The following is a 20908-nucleotide window of genomic DNA, read 5'->3' on the forward strand; positions in this document are numbered from 1 at the left end:
TCGGTTCCCCTCGGAAGGCAGGCGGTGAGAGCACCGCCGGGCGGCCGGCTCCCAGCACGCTGGGAAGAGGCCAGAAAGAAAGTTAATGAATCGGAGACAAAGGCTGCTGCAGCGTGCCCGGCTGGTGCGCTCTGCCCCCGGCCCGGTGAGTGCGGGGGATGCTGCCGCCCCGGTGAGTACCCAACGCGTCTCCGGGACGCCCCTTCGTGCTGCCGCTTCTTAGCGCACCGAGTGCCGGAGAGGAGCAGCAGCTGACCTGGGTTAGATGCACAAGCTTCCTAGAGCCCCGGAGAGGAGCGTCGTTGCTCTAGCTGCTGCACCGGGACCAGTGCCTCGTTCTTCCCTGGCTCTGCGACCGGTTGGGGGTTTCTCTCGCCGCCCCTGGGAGGAGGCAGGGTTGAGCAGCATGGGGTATTTGCGGGAGACTGGGTGGGCAGGGGGAGCTCTCGTAGGCAGCAGATTCCACGCTGCAAACTTTCCTCCAGCAAAAACCCAGCTTTGAGGAAGGTTCCTGTGTGTGTGCTCCTCCTATCGGGCAGTCTCTGGTATGCTCTCTTCCCCCTCCTGCAACACCACATCCTTCTGGTCAGACAGTGTGTTGATTGTCCTCTTTCTTGCCCCCTCAAAACGGTAATTCGATAGGGCCCTAGCTGGGTGATCATCTTCTTCCCCAAATTATTAAGTGTCAGTCTTGTTCCTTTCACATGTAATATTCTTTTCACTAAATATATTAGGAAAAATATTCCAAGCCTCTCTTGGGAATGGCTGATAAAATCAAACCACCCATACTTACTTTGAAACTTTTGCAGCAGAGGGAAATGAATCTGATTAGTGGGGTTGGCATTTGTGTTATATTTGGAGATACACGCAGGGGCACAACATTTTGCATTTAAGATCCTTTCTGAAAGAGTTACCTCTGCACCAGTCCCCAATGTGTATTCTTCCTTCCCATCACTCTACTGGACCAGAAGGATAGTTCAATTTTTGTGCCCCTTCAGTTGTTGGCCACTCAGTTATCAATGCCATCATGGACGTCAGTGATGTGTGGCAGAGTGTTTATGACAGGGGTGGGCAAACTACGGCCTACGAGTTGGATCCTGCCTGTGAGCTATTTTAAGCCAACCTATAAGCTCCGGCTGGGCAGGGCCGGCGCTTCCATTTAGGCGACCTAGGGCGCCAGGATTTGGGAGGATGGCAGGCTGCTCCGGTGGACCTGCCGCAGGCGTGCCTGCAGGGGGTCCGCTGGTCCCACGGCTCTGGTGGAGCATCTGCAGACACGCCTGCGGCAGGTCCACTGGAGCCGCGGGACCAGCGGACCCTCTGCAGGGACGCTTGCAGCAGGTCCACCGGAGCCGCGGGACCGGCAAGCGGCAGAGCGCCCCCCCACGGCGTGCCACCGTGCTTGGAGCAGCGAAATGGCTAGAGCCAGCCCTGTGCCTAGGGCATCAAAAACCCTGGCGCTGCTCCTGCTGCTGGGAAGCAGGGGCTGAGGCTTGCCCTGTTCTGGTGCTCCAGCCAAGGCAATGGGTCGGGGGCCACACCATGTGGCTCCTGGAAGCCGCGACATGGCCCCGCTCCAGCTCCCACATGCTCCAATGGGAGCTGCAGGGGTGATGCCTGTGGATGGAACAGTGTGCAGAGCTGCCTGGCCGAGCCTCTGCATAAGAGATGGAGAAGGGACATGACACTGCTTCTGGGAGCTACTTGAGGTAAGTGCCGCTTGGAGCCTGTACCCCGGAGCTTCTCCCCACGCCCTAACCCTCTGTCCCTCCCCTGATTCCCTTCCCGCTCTCCAAACTCCTTGATCTCAGCCTGGAAAGCCCTCCTGCACCCCAAACCTCTCATCTCCAACCCCACCCCAGAGCCCACACTCCCAACCAGAGTTCTCACTCCCTTCTGCACCCCAACCCCAATTTTGTGAGCATTCATGGCCTGCCATACAATTTCTATTCCCAGATGTGGCCCTCAGGCCAAAAAGTATGCCCACCCCTGGTTTATGATGTGCACTATTGTCCACTAGGAACTGGACCAATACCAGGTTTTTAAGGTGGTCTTACTGTTTCTGCTGGTCACTGGCCCACACTTAAGTGGCATATACAGTAGACAACTAGCTGGATACAGTCAGTAACTAAGAGCACCCAGAAACTTCTGACAGTGCATGAGGTTTCATCTTATTCTTGGTTCAAGCAGGATGTACAGTAAACATATTGCACTCTGAGGAGGGAGCAGGATCAGACAGTCTCATCCCTGCAAATAAAACTGGCACAGCCTCTTGTCATCTTGATACTACTACAACTTCCTCCTTTTTTGACTCCCAAGTCACTCCCTTCACACACACACATTCAGCTGCTAAGATTTTCTTCCTTGTCCATTACTCTGACCACTTCTCTTTCCTTTGAATTCCTCTGTTGGCATCCCATTTTCCACTGTCGCATTAAAGCATTGTGTCCTGAATCTACAAACCCCTTTAGTCTCTTAGGGTTAGATCCACAGATATATTGTGCTCTTACACACGGATTTCAATGGAAGTTATCCCTCCTGTTTTCTTCAGTAGAAGCACTTGTGCCACCATCCAGAAAGGCAGAGCACCACACTTAATCTTTGATTCTGGATTCTGCATGTGTTTAAACAGAGTTGTATTTAATGGTTAACATTATACATAATCCTTACACAGTTTTAGAACAAACCCTAAAATCTGATTATATTGATTTAAGAGGACACAGTCTAAAAATTGCTCATTTTGTTAATGACGTTCCCCTCCATCTTGAACACATTTCCACTGGTGTACTTACTGAATTATTGTACAATACATTTTCGGAGGAGAAATACCTATGTAAATATCTGAAGTGTGCTTTATGGGGAATGGCCTTACTTTAACTTTCCAACAGGGGTCACTATAGGGCAAACAACATTCATAGAGGTTATAGTGTAAAAACAACTATTGCAGACAAAGGCCTGAATAGAATATTTTTAAACAAGATTGCAAGTTAAAGCATTATGTTTTAAATTTATGAACTACAAGTTTTAAGTGGTGTAACAAAAAAGTTTAGAGAAACACTGTCAAGTGTATTCTATAATTTGTAACTGAAGCAAGCCTGGAAGTATCATGCACTGTGCTTCAATAACAACTTCAATATTATTAATGAAGTGGTTGTTTTCTGAGTTGTTTTGATGTTGAGAAATCTCTGTCATTGGAGGTTTTTAAGAACAGGTTAGATAAACATCTGTCAGAAATCATAATTATCACTTAGTCCTGTCTTGAGTGCAGGGGACTAGACTGGATGACCTATTGAGGTCCCTTCCAGTCGTACACTTCTATGAGTCTATGATATCTTTAGGAATGCTAGCTGGCATAGTAGTGTAGCCTTTTGGTGGCTTAGCACTTCTGGCTGTCAGGCACAGTTCTCAGAGGATTTAAATTTGTAATCTGAGAGTCCATGCACAGATGGATGTAATCTTAATCTGACCCCTAGTGGACACTTGTGCACATTGCAGAACCATCACTCCCTTTGTCATGACTATTAATCTATTTAGGGGAAAGCCAAATCTGAAATGGCAACAGGAGGAGGCTTTTCAGGTCAAGACTGATGTATGTTAGCAGAACTGTGTGGGTTCCTTGGAGAGGAAAGGCAATGGTCCTACTGATAAGTATTGAGGTGCCCTGGAAGTGCTCCCTGAGTGTGTGGAAACTGTCTTGATGTCTACACTAGCCCTGACTCTAGTCAATGCTTATTGGCCTCTTACTTTATATAGTAGTACAGGTCTGTCTCATCTTACACAGGGGTTCCATTCTGCGGTTAGCGCGTAAAGTGAAAACTGTGTATAGTCAAAATTACATTGAGTTGAATGGCGGGCAGAATCGCCCACACTACAGAAACAGTATTTAAATTGTTATTTTTCTCTTTTTTTTTCTTTTTTGCCAACCGCATAAAGCTGAAATCGCGCATGTTAAATGTGTGTAAGATGCGACAGACCTGTAAACTCAACAATCTCTCTAAGATGAACTGAGAGCACTCAAGCTGTCTCGCCTCACAGCTGCCTATGACTTCCTTGTAATCCACAGTCTGGAAGCCTTAGATTTCTCTGTAGAGATAGTGCTGTGCCTGGGCTGTTTTCATTATACATTTTGGCTAATAGAATTGATGGGATCAGCTGCCATAATTTCATACAGAGATACATGTCCCTTATGCAGTGGGCTAAATAGAGAATGGCAACTTCAGCCTTGAACTTCTGGCTTCTCTCCTTTTTCTGAAAGAAACTCCACCATGAATAAGCAAAGCCCCAATTACAAAACCATCTTTACTGCTCCTGATGGAAAAAAATCAATGTTCAAATTAAAGCAGGAGTCAAATGAATTTACATCAGCCATCTGAATCTGGAACTGCTCGTTGTTATTGAACAGTTAATATTTTGGAAAGTTCCTGAATGAATGTGATGCAATTACACATTCTTCTTGCTGTGAAAATGGCAGCTTTATGCTAAGACTACAGTACCACTTATGTCAGCAAAATTTATGTTGCTCATGGGTGTGAATATTCCACTGCTCTGAGTGACGTAAATTATGCCAGCGTAAGTGTTAGTTTGCACAGCCCTCTGTCGACGTGAGAGCTTCTCCTGTTGGCATAGAGCATCTTCACCACACGTGCTGTAGCAGTGCAGCTGTGCCGCTGCAGCACTCTAAGTGTAGACATGCCCTGTGTCAAATGATGAATAGCAGTTTAAGGAAACAGGTGCATGGTCTGAGAAGGAGAAACCTTTTGGAATGAGACCAAATGTATTATTTTGAAAGAGACAGTCCTTTGCATTCTTGATAGAGCTCCGACGACCCTGCTTACACTGCACCCTTGAGTTTTCATATTGCATCCCCTGTCACTCTGTTGTAGAATCTTTGTGGAATGTATTAATTCAGTTGTTCAAACAGACAGAGGAAACGTTGACTGGCTCCCTCAGCTGCTAGAAGCTTGGAATGTTGTTAGGTCCAGCTAGGGTGACCAGATGTCCTAATTTTATAGGGACAGTCCTGATTTTTGGGTCTTTTTCTTAATAGGCTCCTATTACCCCCCTACCCCGTCCTGATTTTTCACATTTGCTGTCTGGTCACACTAGTTCCAGTTCCTGCTGGCCTTGGGAATGGAAGATTGGGAATTGAACCCAAATCTGCTGCTTGGCCATGCAGTGCACTGGGGTTGTCTACAGGTAACTTACAGTCAGTGATGCCTCTGAAATACTCAAATCCACACACTTGTAGCATCATAGAGCTACTCATTGTGCATCTCATGCTGGCTGCAGGGAATTATGATCCTTGATTTATTGACTACTGCTCAGTTTCCTTGGAGTTGCTTGCTACTGCATGAGTCTGCTAAAAAGATGTACAAAATCCAGGACAAGCTGATCTTGTGGTCTTCAGCAATAAGCTATGTTGTCTGCATTCTATTCTTTTAAATTTAGTCTCCTTGTTCACTTTCTCCTCTCATGTTGAGGGCTGATATTGAGGATAAAGAGTTTCTGGGGCTACTGCAGTATTTATTATAAACCATGGAAATAACATGGATGGGTGATAGCCAGTCATTATATACCTGCCTCACCTGGATGAATTTCACTTCTGAAGTTTGTTGTTTTGGCAATGCCTTTGGCAGAATTTTACGCATTATCTATATGTTATCTTTTATAGCATTCAAGTCCTTTAAAGGAACATTATCAATATGAAAATCACATTTCCACCTGAAAATATTGTTCCTACAAGTTCTTGTTGTGAGTAGCCCCATAGATAATGAGGACAGAGCAGAACTGGAGAAAAAGTGTACATTTCTCTCTTCTCTGTGCATTTGGTGGCACACTGTTCCATTGAGGACTATGCAGTGCTCTGTGCACCGGCGTAGCGCTAATGTGCATGCTCCACTCCTCTGCAATTATGTTTTCAGCAGTAAGAGCATCAGCAAAGCTGGCCTTTCGGTGCAACTGTTAATCAAATAATAATAATAAAAAAAGTAGTAACACGCATTCCAGTAAAAAAAAGACAAAGTTATATTATGTAGAAAATAGTGTGGTGTGCACATCAGCATGATCAAATGGGTTGAGTCCAGGCATGTTTAATATTTAAGACTCCCCATTCTTAATAGTTTTGGATTCTATTGGACCCTTTATAATTTGCAGCTGCTTTAGTTATAGATAGGACTCCCTGCTCAGTCCTTGTCAATAATGGATTTTTATGGATTGGTTTTAAAATCATTGCCTAGAGGATTGAAGAATAATAACAAAACCTCGGGGGTTCAGAGGATGGGGGAAATATCAAATTCAAAATAGATGTTGCTAAATGGCAGATAAAACACACATTTGGTTTGCTGACTAAACCTTTTTATAGAACTTTAACTTCACATATCCCCTATCTTCCACTTTAAAATATTTGAATATGAAGATTTATTTTCATATATAAAGTTTATGCTCAGCTCTTCTCTTTTCTCAGCACTTGAGCTTCATAAATAGTATCATGGCACAAAATCTATGAGAGGAAAGCTCTGTTGCTAAGAAACAGTCTGGCAACAGACCCAATTTAAAAAAAACAGAGAGAAAAAAGGGAAAACACAAACACTCTCCCTCCTCCGCTAAAAGGAACTGGTTGAAAAAATTCTGAAATGTTAGCAAAAATTTTGGGAATGAACAAACAGGAAAAATGTTGGTGATATTCTTGCAATTTCTCTTCTTTCTCTACTCCCTGCCCATTTTTCAGCCAGCTATCGGATTTGTCATTTTTTTTTCTAAATTTGAAGGCAAAAGGGAAATATTGCAATTTCCCCTGTTTCTTTCTCAACCAATTCTACTGCTAAAGTTTCTCCAGGGATTGATATTTTCTATAGTGTAATAAACCAATGATCTATTTTGGTTAGCTCAGACTTTGCAAACTGGGTGTAAATTAGAAGGAGGAGAGCCAGTGACAACTCAACACTTTCTTGTGATTCTTAAAAAAGAAATGATGACAAATGATTTTGAAGCTGAAAGGCTAAAATGTCCAGTGTTTCTTCTTGGATTGTAAACTCTTGTGGGGGGCGGAGGACAACTTCTTGTTCTCTTTACAGCATCTAGCACAATAGGGTCCTTGGTCTATGATAGGGACTTCTAGATGCTACCACAACATAAGTAACAAATGAGAGAGAAGCACATTAGGTTTATTTTGGTTTTGCTCATTTTTTTACATTTATATTTTTTATGTTATCTTAACATTATGTGATCCTTGTTAAGACAGTGGAAATATAAATACAGGTGTGCGAGAGAGAGACATTATCACAAAGAGCTTTACAAACTGTAGAAATTTCCTTCCCCTTCTCCCTGAAAAGCAGTTAGATCTGGGATACAATGCAGCAGCTATTTAATGTGTATATTATTTATATACTATGTCTTTCTTCCTTTGAAACTTCTTCAAAATTCTATTGCATTCCTAGCAATCTGCTCTTGTTGTTATGCTGCTGTAGTTCCCACCAGCAGATTAAAATTTAATATTTTTCCTCACTTCTGTTACATTCTTACACCTTCCTGTTGGTAGTTTTCCCTGTTGCGCTTGCATGTAATGTACACCTTTGTTTACATCACAACTGAATTTGGCCTATACGTCTAATTCTTGTCCATCACTTATTTTTAAAAGGAGGATTGTAAATGTTTTGACTTATCAGTGAGTGTGTATTCCCTGTGGAGAACTTAATGAAAGCTCTTTTTTTTAAAATTATATCTTTCCTCTTTTTTCTTCTTGTTTGTTTCCCCATGGAAGCTCGGTTTAGAAGCAGCACTTGGTTTTGCAGGGGAGAATCTTGCTTTCTAATCCATTCTCTAACTGGGGCACTATACATCTGTGGGGTTCAATTTTTTTTTCTGAGGACCCAGATGAAGAAAATTGTTGATGCCTGTGACCCAACAGAGCTGGGGATGAGGGGTTTGGGGTGTGGAAGGGGCTCAGGGCTGGGGCAGAGGGTTGGGGTGTGGGGTGGGGCCAGGAATGAGGGGTTCAGGGTGTGGGAGTGAGCTCTGGGCTGGGGTGGGGGAGTGGGGTGCAGGAGGGGGTCAGGGCTCTGGGCTGGGTGTGCAGGCTTTGGGGTGGGGTCAGGTATGAGGGGTTTGGGGTGCAGGAAGGGGTTCTGGGTTTGTCGGGGGCTCAGGGCTGAGGCAGGGGATTGGGGTGTGGACTTATCTCCAGCGGTTCCCAGTCAGCTGCAGAGGCAGGCTTCCAAGCGGTTCTGTGCGGCTCTCACCTGCAGGCACCCCCCGCCCCCAGCTCCCATTGGCTGAGAACTGGCCACTGGGAGTGTGGAGTGGGTGCTTGGGGCGGGGGCAGCGTGCTGAGCCCTGTGGCCTCGCCTGCCTAGAAGCTGGACCCACTGCTGGCTGCTTCTGGGGTGCAGCACAGTGTTGGAACAGGTAGGCACTAGCCTGCCTTAGCTGGGCATCACTGCCGACGGGACTTTTAATGTACTAGGGTGCTTGGGTGCTGAGCAAGACAACCTAGTGCCTGACATGCCAACCTGAACTTTGAAAAACACTGCTATAGATGATTTGCCTCCAGTCATACAGAGGGTCAAAGGCCTGGCAGAGAATCCAGATTTGAACCCTGAGTTCTGTTAGCTCCATCCCTTTGCTTCTAAACAAGGCCACATGGTCTAATTGGCTTGACTGGAGTTGTTGTTATTGGCTTTGCTATGACAATGAAACTGTTGCTGTGGTCAATGTGCTCTTATGGCCCAGCAAGGAGTTTTCATCCCTGCTTAAAGTAAACCAATTCCTAGAGCAGCCGGCAAGGTAGAGAGTCTGGTTATTATCTAGTGGCCTTGGCACATGCATCATATTAACAAACTTTCAAGCCCTGTCTTCCAGCCTTACCATTTTCGGATTGCATCTGGGCTCCGTTTACATTCCTTTCCCTCACTCCTACTGACATCTAATGTGTTAATTCTATTTTTCTTTTCCTTTAGCCTGTGGTAGTCTATAAATATTTATTTGGCTTCTGCTGGGCAGCTGTAGTGTGAACTGACAGTGTCTTCAAAGGAGGCATAATATCCACAAAGGATATTCAGTATATTCTTAATTTGGAGGCTCTGAAATTACCCATAAAATTTCCTAAAATTAAAAATCTCTGACATGGTTGGGGCAGGGAGGGGGGGGAGAGAGAGAGAGAGAACTTTAAATTAGCACCATATGCTGATAGAATGGACCTCAGCATTTAATCATGTCTAGATCAATCTAGAAGATCTTGGGATTGGTTTTAGCTCTCTGTGCCCCAGTTTAAGAATGCTGCCCAGGAAATGTCAGTGTGCAGCAGCTACTCTGGATGATTTAGGAGCAGCAGTGATTGGCTTCAGAGGGAGCTGTGTCTTGTTCTTGTCTTTGTGACTGAGGATTTAAATCTGTGTGGTCAAGTAAAACTAAGCAGGATAATAGATGGGAATCCTTGTGTGTCTGATCTAGGATGACCAGACAGCAAGTATGAAAAATTGGGATGGGGTGGGGGGTAAAGGGCACCTATATAAGATAAAGCCCCCCAAAACTGGGACTGTCCGGATAAAATCGGGACATCTGGTCACCCTAGTCTGATATGAGCTGAAATGACCCTCTTCCGTCCCTTCAATTCTGGTTGAATTTTCTCTTTTCATCAGTCTGTACTCCAGCAAAAATTGGCTGCCTCGCTTGAGGTTTCTGATGAGGGACTGAGATGGAAACAGGTTTCAGAGTGGTAGCAGTGTTAGTCTGTATCAGCAAAAGGAATGAGGAGTATTTGTGGCACCTTAGAGCCTAACAAATTTATTTGGGCATAAGGTTTCGTGGGCTAAAACCCACTTCATCGGATGCATGCAGTGGAGAATACAGTAGGAAGATATATGTACACAGAGAACATGGAAAAATGGGTGTTGCCATACCAACTCTAACGAGACTAATCAATTAATGTGGGCTATTATCAGCAGGAGAAAAAAGACCTCTGTAGTGATAATCAGGATGGCCCATCCTGGATGCAAAGGCATTGTCTCCTCTGGCAGTTCTGATCTTACTCTAATTGTTTCCAAAGCTTTAAGAATGTTCATAGTACTTTCCATTTCCAGTAGTTGCGTCTTCTCTGGAGAACTCAAAGTGCTCTACAACAGCCTCACAACAGACCAGGGTGGATTGATTTAAATCAAAAATGATGTAAATCACTAATTTTAATTAGAATTTAAATCAGCTAGCAGGAAACCTCGATTTAAATTATTGACTTGAGTTGTGCTTGTACTTTTTAGTTATGAACCTAAAAGAGAGCTTAATTCTCATTAGTTGGTAACAGTTAAAACATGTTGATTTGCAACCAAAAAAGCCTTCACACTAAATTTGGTGCTTCTTTACACTAACCAAAAGGGTAAGTTATTTATACATATTTATTTAAGCAATTAAAAATTAAAAAAATAACCAATTTAAATACAAAACTAATTTTGATGTAAAAACCCCCCAGTTTTTAGCCATTCGTCACCAGTCCCATGCAGTGGATAAATAGCAGTATACCTATCTAACGGGGTTTAGTGACTTGTTCAGACTGATACCGTCTGTAAATGTCAGAGTCATGAACAAAAAGCAGAAGGTCCCAAGTCTTTTGATCTCATTATGAGATCATATTGTCTTTCGTAGGTCAGGATCATAAGAATAGATGGAGATGTGGAGTGTTTGAATACTTCACTTGCTGTTGTTCATTAGAAGAAACTCTGCCTGGCCATGCTGAGGTTCTTGTTGGTTAGTGCTCATTCCTATTTGTTGTCTCTTGCAGCACTGACCCTTCCTGCCTGTGGCTCACCAGTGTTTGCCATTACTGAAATAATATTTTTCCATTTAAGTGATGATGGTTATTATTTATATAACACCAGTGCTAGACACTTTACAGATAAGAAGACTAGATCATCAAGGTGTGAGGTACAGCCAGCAAGGATTAAACATCGTGCAAAATAAATGACTCAAATTCAAATCTTAAAGACATGTGGGGAGATAACTTTTATGTTTTTACATATGTTTGGGTAGTGGTCAACAATGTAATCAACCATCACTGTCTGTAGTGTATTCTGATCATTCAAAGATCAAAAGAACATCCTAGCATTTAAATGAAGTGTAAACACGGGATATCTCTGTATTCATCTGTTTTGAAATGTATAGCAAATCATCCGTGAATGGTGAAGGAATAGGTGATTATCTTATGTTAATTCGTATAGCTAAGTACCGGTGATAGACTGCCTTATGGATAAATTGCCTTAATTAATCTGTGTGAATAATTATAATGATGGATGCTTAGGAAATAAGTGCGTATTGTTCCCTGAGGGACTCCACTTGTCAAAGAAGACCTGAAATTGTATTAAAGATTCTTGGGTCCTGATCCTTTTAATCTCAGATCTGCGTAAGCTTCGTCAGGGGAAGTTTGAGTCGCAGGATGAGATCCCAGTTAAGCTGGTACACCCTAGATATAATATTGGACATGGACTTTAACCTATGAACTACATTCTAAAAGAAATCTTTGCAGCTACAAAGCTCACCATCTCTGCTATGAATCTGAACCTCAAGAATTGAACTCATATCTCTATGTATATTGATCTTTTAACCATACTCTTCTTTTGTTTTTTAATAAATTTTAGTTTACTTAATAAGAATTGGCTGCATGCGTGTATTTGGGTAAGATCTGGAATATCCATTAACCTGGGAGGTAATGTGGCTGATCCTTTGGGATTGGTAGAACCTTTTCCTTTATATGATAAAATCAGATTTTCAGAAATCTTCACTATATTTGATTTGGGTATCTGGATGGAGGCCTGAGGCTGGGTTACTTCAAGGGAACTGTGTTGTTGACTTCTGGACAACCAGTGAGGTAATAAAGAAGCTGTTTTATGCTGGCTTGGTAAATCTAAGTATTGAAAATATCCACCAGCTTTGGGGATTATCTGCCCCATTCTTTGCAGTTCACCCTAATTGTGTGACCTCAGCTGGCCCCCACTGGGACCCCGATCACACAGGGGCAGGAGTAAAAGCAAGAAGAAAACCCTAAATGAGAACAAACAAAACTTAAAGATTTTGTTTCTTTTGTGTGAATCAACTATAATTGGTGATAGTAAGCTGCAGCAAGGTACAAGTGGCATGGTGCTAGGACTTTGTAAGATACAGGGGAAAAACCTGGTTCCATAGGAATGTGACTTCCCTCTATTGTGCAAGATAGGGACAGCCTTGCTATTTGCCTTTCTATTAAATGGGAAGCATAGAGGAAGGAGAGCAGGGAAGCTAGAGTACTGCAGTTGGGCATGGTGAGGAGAGAAGAGATGGCTACCTGGCTCCTCTGTGCAAAGGTTCCCTAACACCATGCAGTATGCTCCCTGTATAGGCACACAGGAACTCAGGAGTTGTAGGGAATGTGTGTGTGTGTGTGTATGGTGATTGCCTTCAACCACTGAAATATTCTTTCAGTACAACTAAATCTAGTCCAGACAGAATCCTGAGGTTCTATCCACCTATTTTCACTTTGAGAGAACCATCACTCTGCTTCTCTTACAATATTTTTGCCCGTAGGTGGTGCTAGCCCATTGGAGGCCCATCCACAAACAACACATATTAAAAAAAAGGGAATGGTGCCCACTTTTGCTGCTTGGGGCCCTAAGCAATTTGCCTTCAGTCTGCTTATGCCTAGCTCTGGCTCTGTTTTTGCCTTTAGGCAACCACCATTGTAGCAGGTGAGCATTCTCCTTCCCACGCTGTAGCATCTTTTGATCAGCTAGCAGAAGCTGTTCACATAGCAGCTGTCAGTATTGACTCTGTAGAAGCAATGTATTGTGCACCCACCAAACCAGGGAGCGGGAGACTTAACATTGTATTGGAACCTAGGTTTCCTGCAGTCACCAACCATTGAGTTAGCTGATCTGAGACACTGGAGATACAAAGTGTGTGTGTAGTAGACTTCCAGGGTGTTGAAAGGAAAACAGAGAACTATGCAATGGTGAACAGATTAGTGAGCAATCGTCTCTATTTGCAGCCCTAAGTAACATACACAGCACCATTCAAAAATTGAGTTTGACCACAGGTTCCATCTTGGCATGAAGTGGACAGTACTAGTAGGAAATGGATCTCTAAATTTGATCCAAAATTATTTTTTTTGTTAATGTAGTCTCATTGAGTACAGTTACAATGTGCAAACTCAATGAAAAAAAGTGAGAGACTGTAGGGGGACTGCGTCCCTTTAGGGGTATTGCCCTATCCTGGACAAATAGCTCCTCCCTTTGAGAGAGAGTGGAGCACGCTGTATGGCTCATGCTTTGGCATTATTCATATAGTTTGTCATGTAAGTGAAGTATTATTGAATTGAAATGAATGTGTGTGGGTGTCTGGCTGGCTGGGGACACTAAAAACTACAAGGAAGCATAGAAACAAGGGGTAGGTGAGACATCCAGCAGGAAGGGATGTGGTTGCAGTGAATGATGCAGCGGAAGAGGGGCCTGATTTATCCTGGACCCTGTAAATCTCAGTTAGATGCATTTTGCGTTGAATTCATTGTAATAAAATGTCTTTCCTGGTTGCAGTAAATTGACTTTGTGGTCAAATGCCCTGGTATACATGAAAGGAGTTAGGGTGAAAAATGTAAATACTTAAAAAAAAGAAATTCACAGCTCCTATATGGGAGGAGTTCAGAGATCAACCAAGATCTGGGCCCTACTGTGCTTGATGCTATAGAAAGAATGAGAGTCAGTCCCTGCCCTGAGGAGCTAGCAGTAAAAATAGACAAGGGGTGGGGGAAAGGAATATAGCATACAAGTAGAGTGAACAGCATGGTGGTTTCCACAGAGCATGATAGTTCCATGATTGTTTACCTTTTTAAAAAGGTATGTATTTATCTATTTTTTAGGTGTCAATTTGTTAGAGGAAGATTAGATAAATGGGTAGGAAGGGAGGTGAGATGTTAAAGGACGAGAGGCATGGAGGGAAGGAAAGCAAGTGTGGAGGGTGGGTCAAGTGAGGCTGAAGTGAAGTCACTGTGTGGTGTAAAATTTATCCATGTGTGGTAAGCATGACACTTCTAGCTTCAGCAAATCGATCCAGCAGGACCTAAACAAATGCTCTAAAAGGTAATAAAAAGTGGCCAATTTGAAAGCTTCTAACTGTTAACGCCATCAATAAGCTCACTTCAGACATTCTGAGAAATTCCAGCTGTGCACATGTGTGCATTTGGGGAAGGAATAGTTTTGTTTTTCTAATACAATCACTGGGGTAGCTCCCCACTCAAAACAGCAATTTCACACTGTGAGGTTGAGACCAGTGCCTGGATTGTGTATGTCACGTGCTCTGATCACTGTCCTCTCATTTTTTATGCTTAAATGGGTAAGAAATTGCAGTTTGTAACTCAAGTGTGCAGCTGCCAGGTAGTGCCTTTGACATTGCAGGAGTGAAAAAATGTATGACCCTTTCCTCCCCTTTCCCTCTTTTTTACCATTCACAGAGTCTGGTTTTAGGCTGGACACACTGATCCTGCTCTGTCCACCCTGGGACTGCTGCTCTGGGCAAGTCATAGATTCCAAGCACTTGGAAGATCCAGATGGAGAGACAAATAACTATTGCTCCCCACCCCTGCTACCCTTGTTCTCTCCCCTTTCCAATCCAAGGGCAGCTGAGGGCCCCTTGAAATGGACAGTATAAAAAGAAGGTAACATCAAACAGCTTAAATATCAAACATTAACGGCTCTACACTTTAACTGAGACTAAAATCGCTCGACAGCTGTTCTTGTCAGTAAGGTGCAGTGCTGTCTTGCCCGGTAGATGGGGGTAGGGGTTGGGGTGGGAAGAAGACCTCCTGCCTTTGAGCCTTTCTTTCATCATTGCCTGCATTGAACATGGACTGCTGCAGCAGTCCCCATGTACTGCACTCATTTAGATTCTGTGCTGCTGTTGCCAGGAGTCCTAGGCCTTTGATTGGCAGAGAGAGGCCCACGGAGTTGGCCCTCTTTAAAGTCCGCCCCCACATCCTCCAGCTCACAGACAGTCAAGGCTGTTCTGCTCACAGAGTGAGAGAGCGGGCGAATGAGCCAGCGCCTGTTGCTTGGCTGGTGCTGTTTTTGCTGGCAGTGGATAGAGTTTGATCACTGACAACAAACTATTACAGATTTTTCTTCTCCTGCTGGCTCCTCGATCAGCCCAGAATGATGGGTTTAACTGCTTCGTCGCCATAGTAGCCCTCAATGGATTGTTCTGAGAAGTTATAAGGAGAGCGAGAGGATCTGTTTAAACCTGTGCGGGGAAACTGCTTTCTGAAGCTCTGAGCTTTACAGGATTTTTTGGTTTTTTTGCACCCCTCCAGCACAGCAAAGAGGAAACTGAATGACCTCCGGAGCTGCTAGAATCCAGGTACTGTAGCAGATCCATGCAGGTTCGTTTTCTCCTTTTGGATGAGTTCGAACCCCCTACCACCACCCATTGGGAATTTTGTGCATGTACTATTTTCTGTGATGCTGTTGTGCTACTTTCATAGAGATTAGTTGGGACTTAACTAGGTCTTGTTTGCCAACTTCAGATGGACTCGGCTTTCTTACTGTGTTTGGTCTTTGTCAACAAAATTCTCTCTCTCTCTCTCCCCTTACCTCTCCATTGTCCGTGGTATTATTTCTATAGGCTCTGATGATGGAATGTTTTTCTTCCTTGCTTTCTCAGCAAGGGTGAGCTATGCCAAGCACAGGGCTTCCATATCTTCTATCTTCACGTGTGAGACTGAGAAAGTTTTCCTGTCTTGTCTTTCTGAGATCTTAGTTATTCGTCTACTGCTTGTGGAAATATTTAGATTTCTGACCCTCTCTTTTGCAGGGGCAGGAAAGCACCCAGGTAACTAGTGCTTCTTTGAGAAGGTGGCCTAATAATACAATATAAGGCTCTAATGTCTGTCTTTGCCTGCACTGGGGACCATCAGGTTTATAATGTGCTTCTGCCTATGTAAAAAACAAAATGCTGCTGTGGAGACAGCAGACTTTACTCCTTGGAGTGAGGAGTGGAAAAGGAGTTCCCTCTGTTGCCCAAAAGTGACTTCCTGAATGTTTTACGGGGCAGCTTTGATAGGCTCTGAAGGGAAGTGTATCCTTTCCTTATTAGAAGGATAGTGGTGGCTATAATATGTGTCCTTGGGAATGGAGCAGAGAGATTAAAATCAGAATGATAGACAGTAGGGATCTGGGGAGAGGATCTTTACAGGTTTGAGATGCAGAAAACAAAAGTGTAGAAATTCAGAATTGACAGAAAGAGAGGTGTGTGTGTGTGTGTGTGTGTGTGTGTGTGTGTGTGTGTGTGTGTGTGTGTGTGTGTGTACACTTACGTAGCTAGTTGTATATGTTGATGAAAAATGCTGTGGAAATGTAAATTATTAATTATTCTGTGTTCCATTTACCTTTGATTACTTTTTAAAGTTTGTAAACATTTCAGTCTAAAACAGATGTTACGTTAGCATGTGTTTTTAGCTATATACACTGGTCTTTCTGTGGGCTGCAGTGTCCCTTGGGGGTAGATATACAACACAAGCTACCCAGTTTCATTCCTGGTACTGTACAATTGGTGAGGCCTGGCCTTCTCATAATTCAAGTCCTTCAGCCTGGTACAAGTTCTTTGTGCCTAAGGCACCTGTTACTTCCATTAATGTTAATAGAGCTGACATATGTGCAGATTGGCTAGAAAATAGATTCTTTTTATTTTCTGTTTACAGCATGAATTTAAGATACCTAAATCAAAGGGCTTGTCTTGGGCTTGATTTTTCAGGAGTGTTAAGCACCCACAACTGCAGTTGAAAGTCAGTGGGTGCTGTAGATGTTCAGCACTTCTGTGTTGATACTTTAAAGCAGTCGCGTGATAACAGTTGCATTACAGGATAGGAAATGTGGTTTTTCTTAACTTCTACAGTTGGCACACAGACATTCACCTATGTTTGCAGCACTGCACATCCATGTATACATGTGCTGGTCTCAAGGCTTCAGTTCTGTAAAAATTTATACTTTATAAAGTTGCTTTTAGGTCACAAACATCATGACCGCACTTTAGGAACTTTTGCCTTGGTGATGAAATTGTCTGTCTGTTCAGGCTGATTTCTTACATACTAAATTAAACGCAACCCAGCCAGTCCCCAGAAGAAAACTCTTCCCTGTACAGCAGACACTGTTGTAAATCTGCATGGTATTTAATGACACTATCCCTGGTCATAACTATGCTTTACAGAAGCCCACTCCAAATATGACCTGCTCTAACACACTTCTTGCAATAACACACGCACATACTTTTGCATTCCAGTGCTCCCAAGTCTACCAGTTTTTTTGTCCTCATCCAATGCAGCAAGAATTACCAGAAAATATTTTTAGCTTTTGAGGATGATGATAAGTTCCATCTGTCTGGACAAAAAATGTCCATGTGTTGGAGAGAGAAGGGGACTAGTCCCTCATGTAGGCTAAAAATGAGTGCTGCTGTTACCAAAAAAAGGGCATCAAATCAAAATATTATACTGTATGTGTATACATTTGACTTTCTCTTTCTTTAGCATGACATTGCCTTATATCTGCTTGATTTCAGTGAGAACATGCAGAAACCAGTTTGACTCTGTGATGTATAGACCTTCATTGCTGCACATCTTGTAAAATCAACACGTGCACAAATAGTTGATTTTTTTTTCTTTTTTTTAACAATGTATGTGATAGCATGGGCAACACGTCCACATTTCTGAGAGTAGAACCAGGCCTTTAGGAGGTTAGTGGTACAGGTGGTTGTGGTGCTGAAGCATCCTGCATGTTGAGTTAAGAATGGACCACTTTGTGATGTTAGTTGCCACGGATGTCTGTGACTGTAAGGTGAAGAAACAAAGTCAGCCATTGAAATTTATTCATGTCCAGTTTAATTTCATCATGCTGGCTTTGATTCCTCCCAGAGAGGTTCTTAACATTTAATGGGAATCAACCTGTGACCCTTGTTTGACTCTATAGAGCGTGGCATGCAGCTCTCTTTCTCTGCAGGTCTGCTGTTGGTAATAGTTTGCACTTCTCCAATGCCTCCCATCCATTAATATTAGAGCATTTTTCCAGCTCTAGTAAATTAAGCTTCACAATATCCCTAAGAGATGGAAGTAATATTAATGCTCATTTTGCAAAGGAGTAAATGAAGACTGAGAAAAATAGCTTGTTTTTTAACCCCAGCAAAGCCAGTGGGGGCTGTTGGTATTCAGAACTTCTGAAAAACCAGATCCTAAATAATATCTAGCTCTTAGTTAGTGTATTTTCTCCATAAAAGAGCTGTATGCATGTGTGTGTGTCAGTCATTATCCCCATGATTTGCTCAGGGTTGTGCAGGATGCCTGTTACAGAACCGGGAGTCACACCCAGATCTCCTGAGATTAGTTTGGTGCTTTAAAGGGACACCGTCAATATGAAATCGTGTCAGTTTTTAAAAACTGAAATATAGGTCCTACATCTCTCTTCCCCCCCCCCCCGACCCTTGCCAACTTTGTGGCTTTGGAATCACATGTTTTTGTTTTAAAGTAGTTTTTCTCTCTCCTGTTGCTGTGTGAAAACCTCACACAAAGAAAAGAGGAAACTCACCTTACAGGGGAAATGGTGAAAATGGCTATACACAAAGTACTGTCTCATGCACACAATAACACCAAGAAACAGAGAAAAATATTTTCTCCACTTGACCTTGTACTTGCACTTGTTTCAGCAGTAGCTAAGAAATTTCCAGACAGAAGTGTGCTATTAACCAGCATTCTTGCCTGACTCACACGAAGCAGTGCAGGAGTGCTCTGTGTACATCCATCCCGTCACAGAAATGAGAAGCTGCTGCAGGGCTGCCCCGAGGATTCAGGGGGCCTGGGGCAAAGCAATTTCGGGGGCCCCTTCCATTTAAAAAAAAAAGTTCCAATACTATAGATTACTATATTCTCATGGGCCCAGGGCCTGTAGGGCCCAGGGCCTGGGGCAAATTGCCCCACTTCCCCCCCCCCCGGGCAGCCCTGAGCTGCTGGAATCTCCCCTTACTTAAATAATGAAGAAAGATAGAGGAAGAAGAAAGAGAGGACACAATCCCCACTTCCTCCTGTCAAAATGGGTGGGGAGGAAGGCAAGAAAATTGGGGGGTATTAAACTTAGTGAAAGAAAGTTATAAAATAAACCAAATGTAGTGTTTTGATACTGTGATATAGCATCAGTTCCATACCTGTGGTGTGAAGAGAAAGTTAATTGCACTCAAGTCACAAAATGCCAGTCAAGACTGTATGCACAACCTTAATTCTGCCCCTTAATACATATGTATTACGTTAGTCTTTAGTTGTGCGATCACATACTATTTCTCAGAAATGCAATAGAATATTATATTAGTTTTTCTAGAACTCTAGGTACATATGTATGGCAGAGAGTCTTAAATTCATGTATGTGGAAAGGATATGGTAACTTATTGCACAACATATCACAGATTAAGCATAACACAGCAGGTGCACAGAAAGCTTTCTGGAGCGGGGAGAAACAAGGCTTGGCATGCAATTAGGAGTGCAGTTTGCAGTACTTTTGTACATGCTTCGTTATATAGCTGGAAACCACCAGAAGCTGCCACAAGTCGAATCTTGGAGCTGTTTTCTGTGGCAGCCTGTATGCAGTGGGACACCAGCATTTCAGAGGAGCATAACTGCAACTAGACTTGGCTGCAACTAGACTTATGCATCCCCTGATGTGTGAGGAACATGAGGCACTGAGGTACCCAAATGATTCTTACATGGAATGTCTCGTTTAACCAATCCCAAATTCCTCACAAAGGCAAATCTCCTATGGAAATCTTAAGTGATTTTCATTGGCGTCAAATCCTGCTTTTTTCATACATGCATGTAAGTCCCATTGAAATCAGATGGAATTAAGTGAACCCCTCTGAGGGACAGAATGGAGCATCCTGTATTAAAAGGGATATCGTGAACTCAGTCTTGGGGGACAGGGAGAAGAGGGCAGGGGGAGAACTGATTTATTTAAAAATAAATAAATTTTCCATAGAGCATGGTTTTATTGTTTTTATTTAAAGAATTAAAATGTTCAGAAGGCTTTTTCTGCCCCCAAACTGTGCTCATAAAGTTCTTCTGGGTACCCCTCTCCATTGTACATCCTCTGCCCCATCCCCCGCACCTCTTTCCTTTCTCTCTGTACACATGCCTGCTTGCTGCTGCTTCAGTTTCAGCTCTGGTGCTGCTGGTGGTGGTGGTGAACACCCTTTTGCAGAGCATGTGGCTTGGTGTGCAAAGGAGCACCTTCCAGTGTAGCGCGTGAGTCTGGCACCAACAAATCAGTGAAGTGTACACCAGATGTTATCTAATGCACAAAGTAAACAAATTGGGGGCAGGGGAACTTCAGGAAAATAACTTTGTTTTCAGTTATAAAGATCTTATGGGTAAATAAGAGGTACAAAGTTTTGGATGAAACTATAGTTTTTCAGGTTGAGGGTGTTCTTTTAATGCCCCTGGCTGTAGCCTGGGGTGGGAGTGACATGGTAGTGGGGAACCTTCCTCCAGGAAACTGTTGTCTAGGGATCTTGGACTATTCAGGCCTGGTCTGCATTTAAAATGTAAGTCAACATAACTACAGCACGTGGGTGTGAAAAATCCACGCAGGAGCATTATAGTATGCAAACCTAACACCTGGTGGGGATGCAGCTAGGTTGACAGAAGAATGCTTCCATTGACCTAGTTATCATCGATCGGAGAGGTGGAGTTCCTACAATGATTCAAAACCCCCTTCTGTTGCTGTAGTCTGCATCTATGTTACGAACTTACAATGGCAATAGATAGGGCACTGCTACAGCGCTTGAAGTGTGGAAATGGCCTCAGTCTCAGAGACATTCATGCAAAGTAATTTCACTGTTTTGAATACACCTAAACAACTTGTTATGAAAGTGCTGA

At 43.2% G+C, this 20908-nt stretch overlaps 1 protein-coding gene across 3 annotated transcripts in view; it reads left to right on the top strand.

Moving 5' to 3' along the window:
- Window positions 1–20908, top strand: part of PALD1 (phosphatase domain containing paladin 1) — a 201381-nt gene continuing 180473 nt past the window's right edge. Inside the window, exon 1 of one of the 3 annotated variants that reach the window (XM_030570349.1) lies at window positions 1–172. In XM_030570349.1, the coding sequence (XP_030426209.1) occupies window positions 159–172 (14 nt within the window). In that variant the 5' untranslated portion in view covers window positions 1–158. Of the gene's footprint in view, window positions 173–15011; window positions 15386–20908 lie in introns of those variants that run through there. The other 2 variants (XM_030570352.1, XM_030570351.1) reach the window with 2 other exon arrangements.

The sequence above is a fragment of the Gopherus evgoodei genome, chromosome 7, assembly GCF_007399415.2.
Source record: "Gopherus evgoodei ecotype Sinaloan lineage chromosome 7, rGopEvg1_v1.p, whole genome shotgun sequence".
NCBI classification, from domain to species: domain Eukaryota; kingdom Metazoa; phylum Chordata; order Testudines; family Testudinidae; genus Gopherus; species Gopherus evgoodei.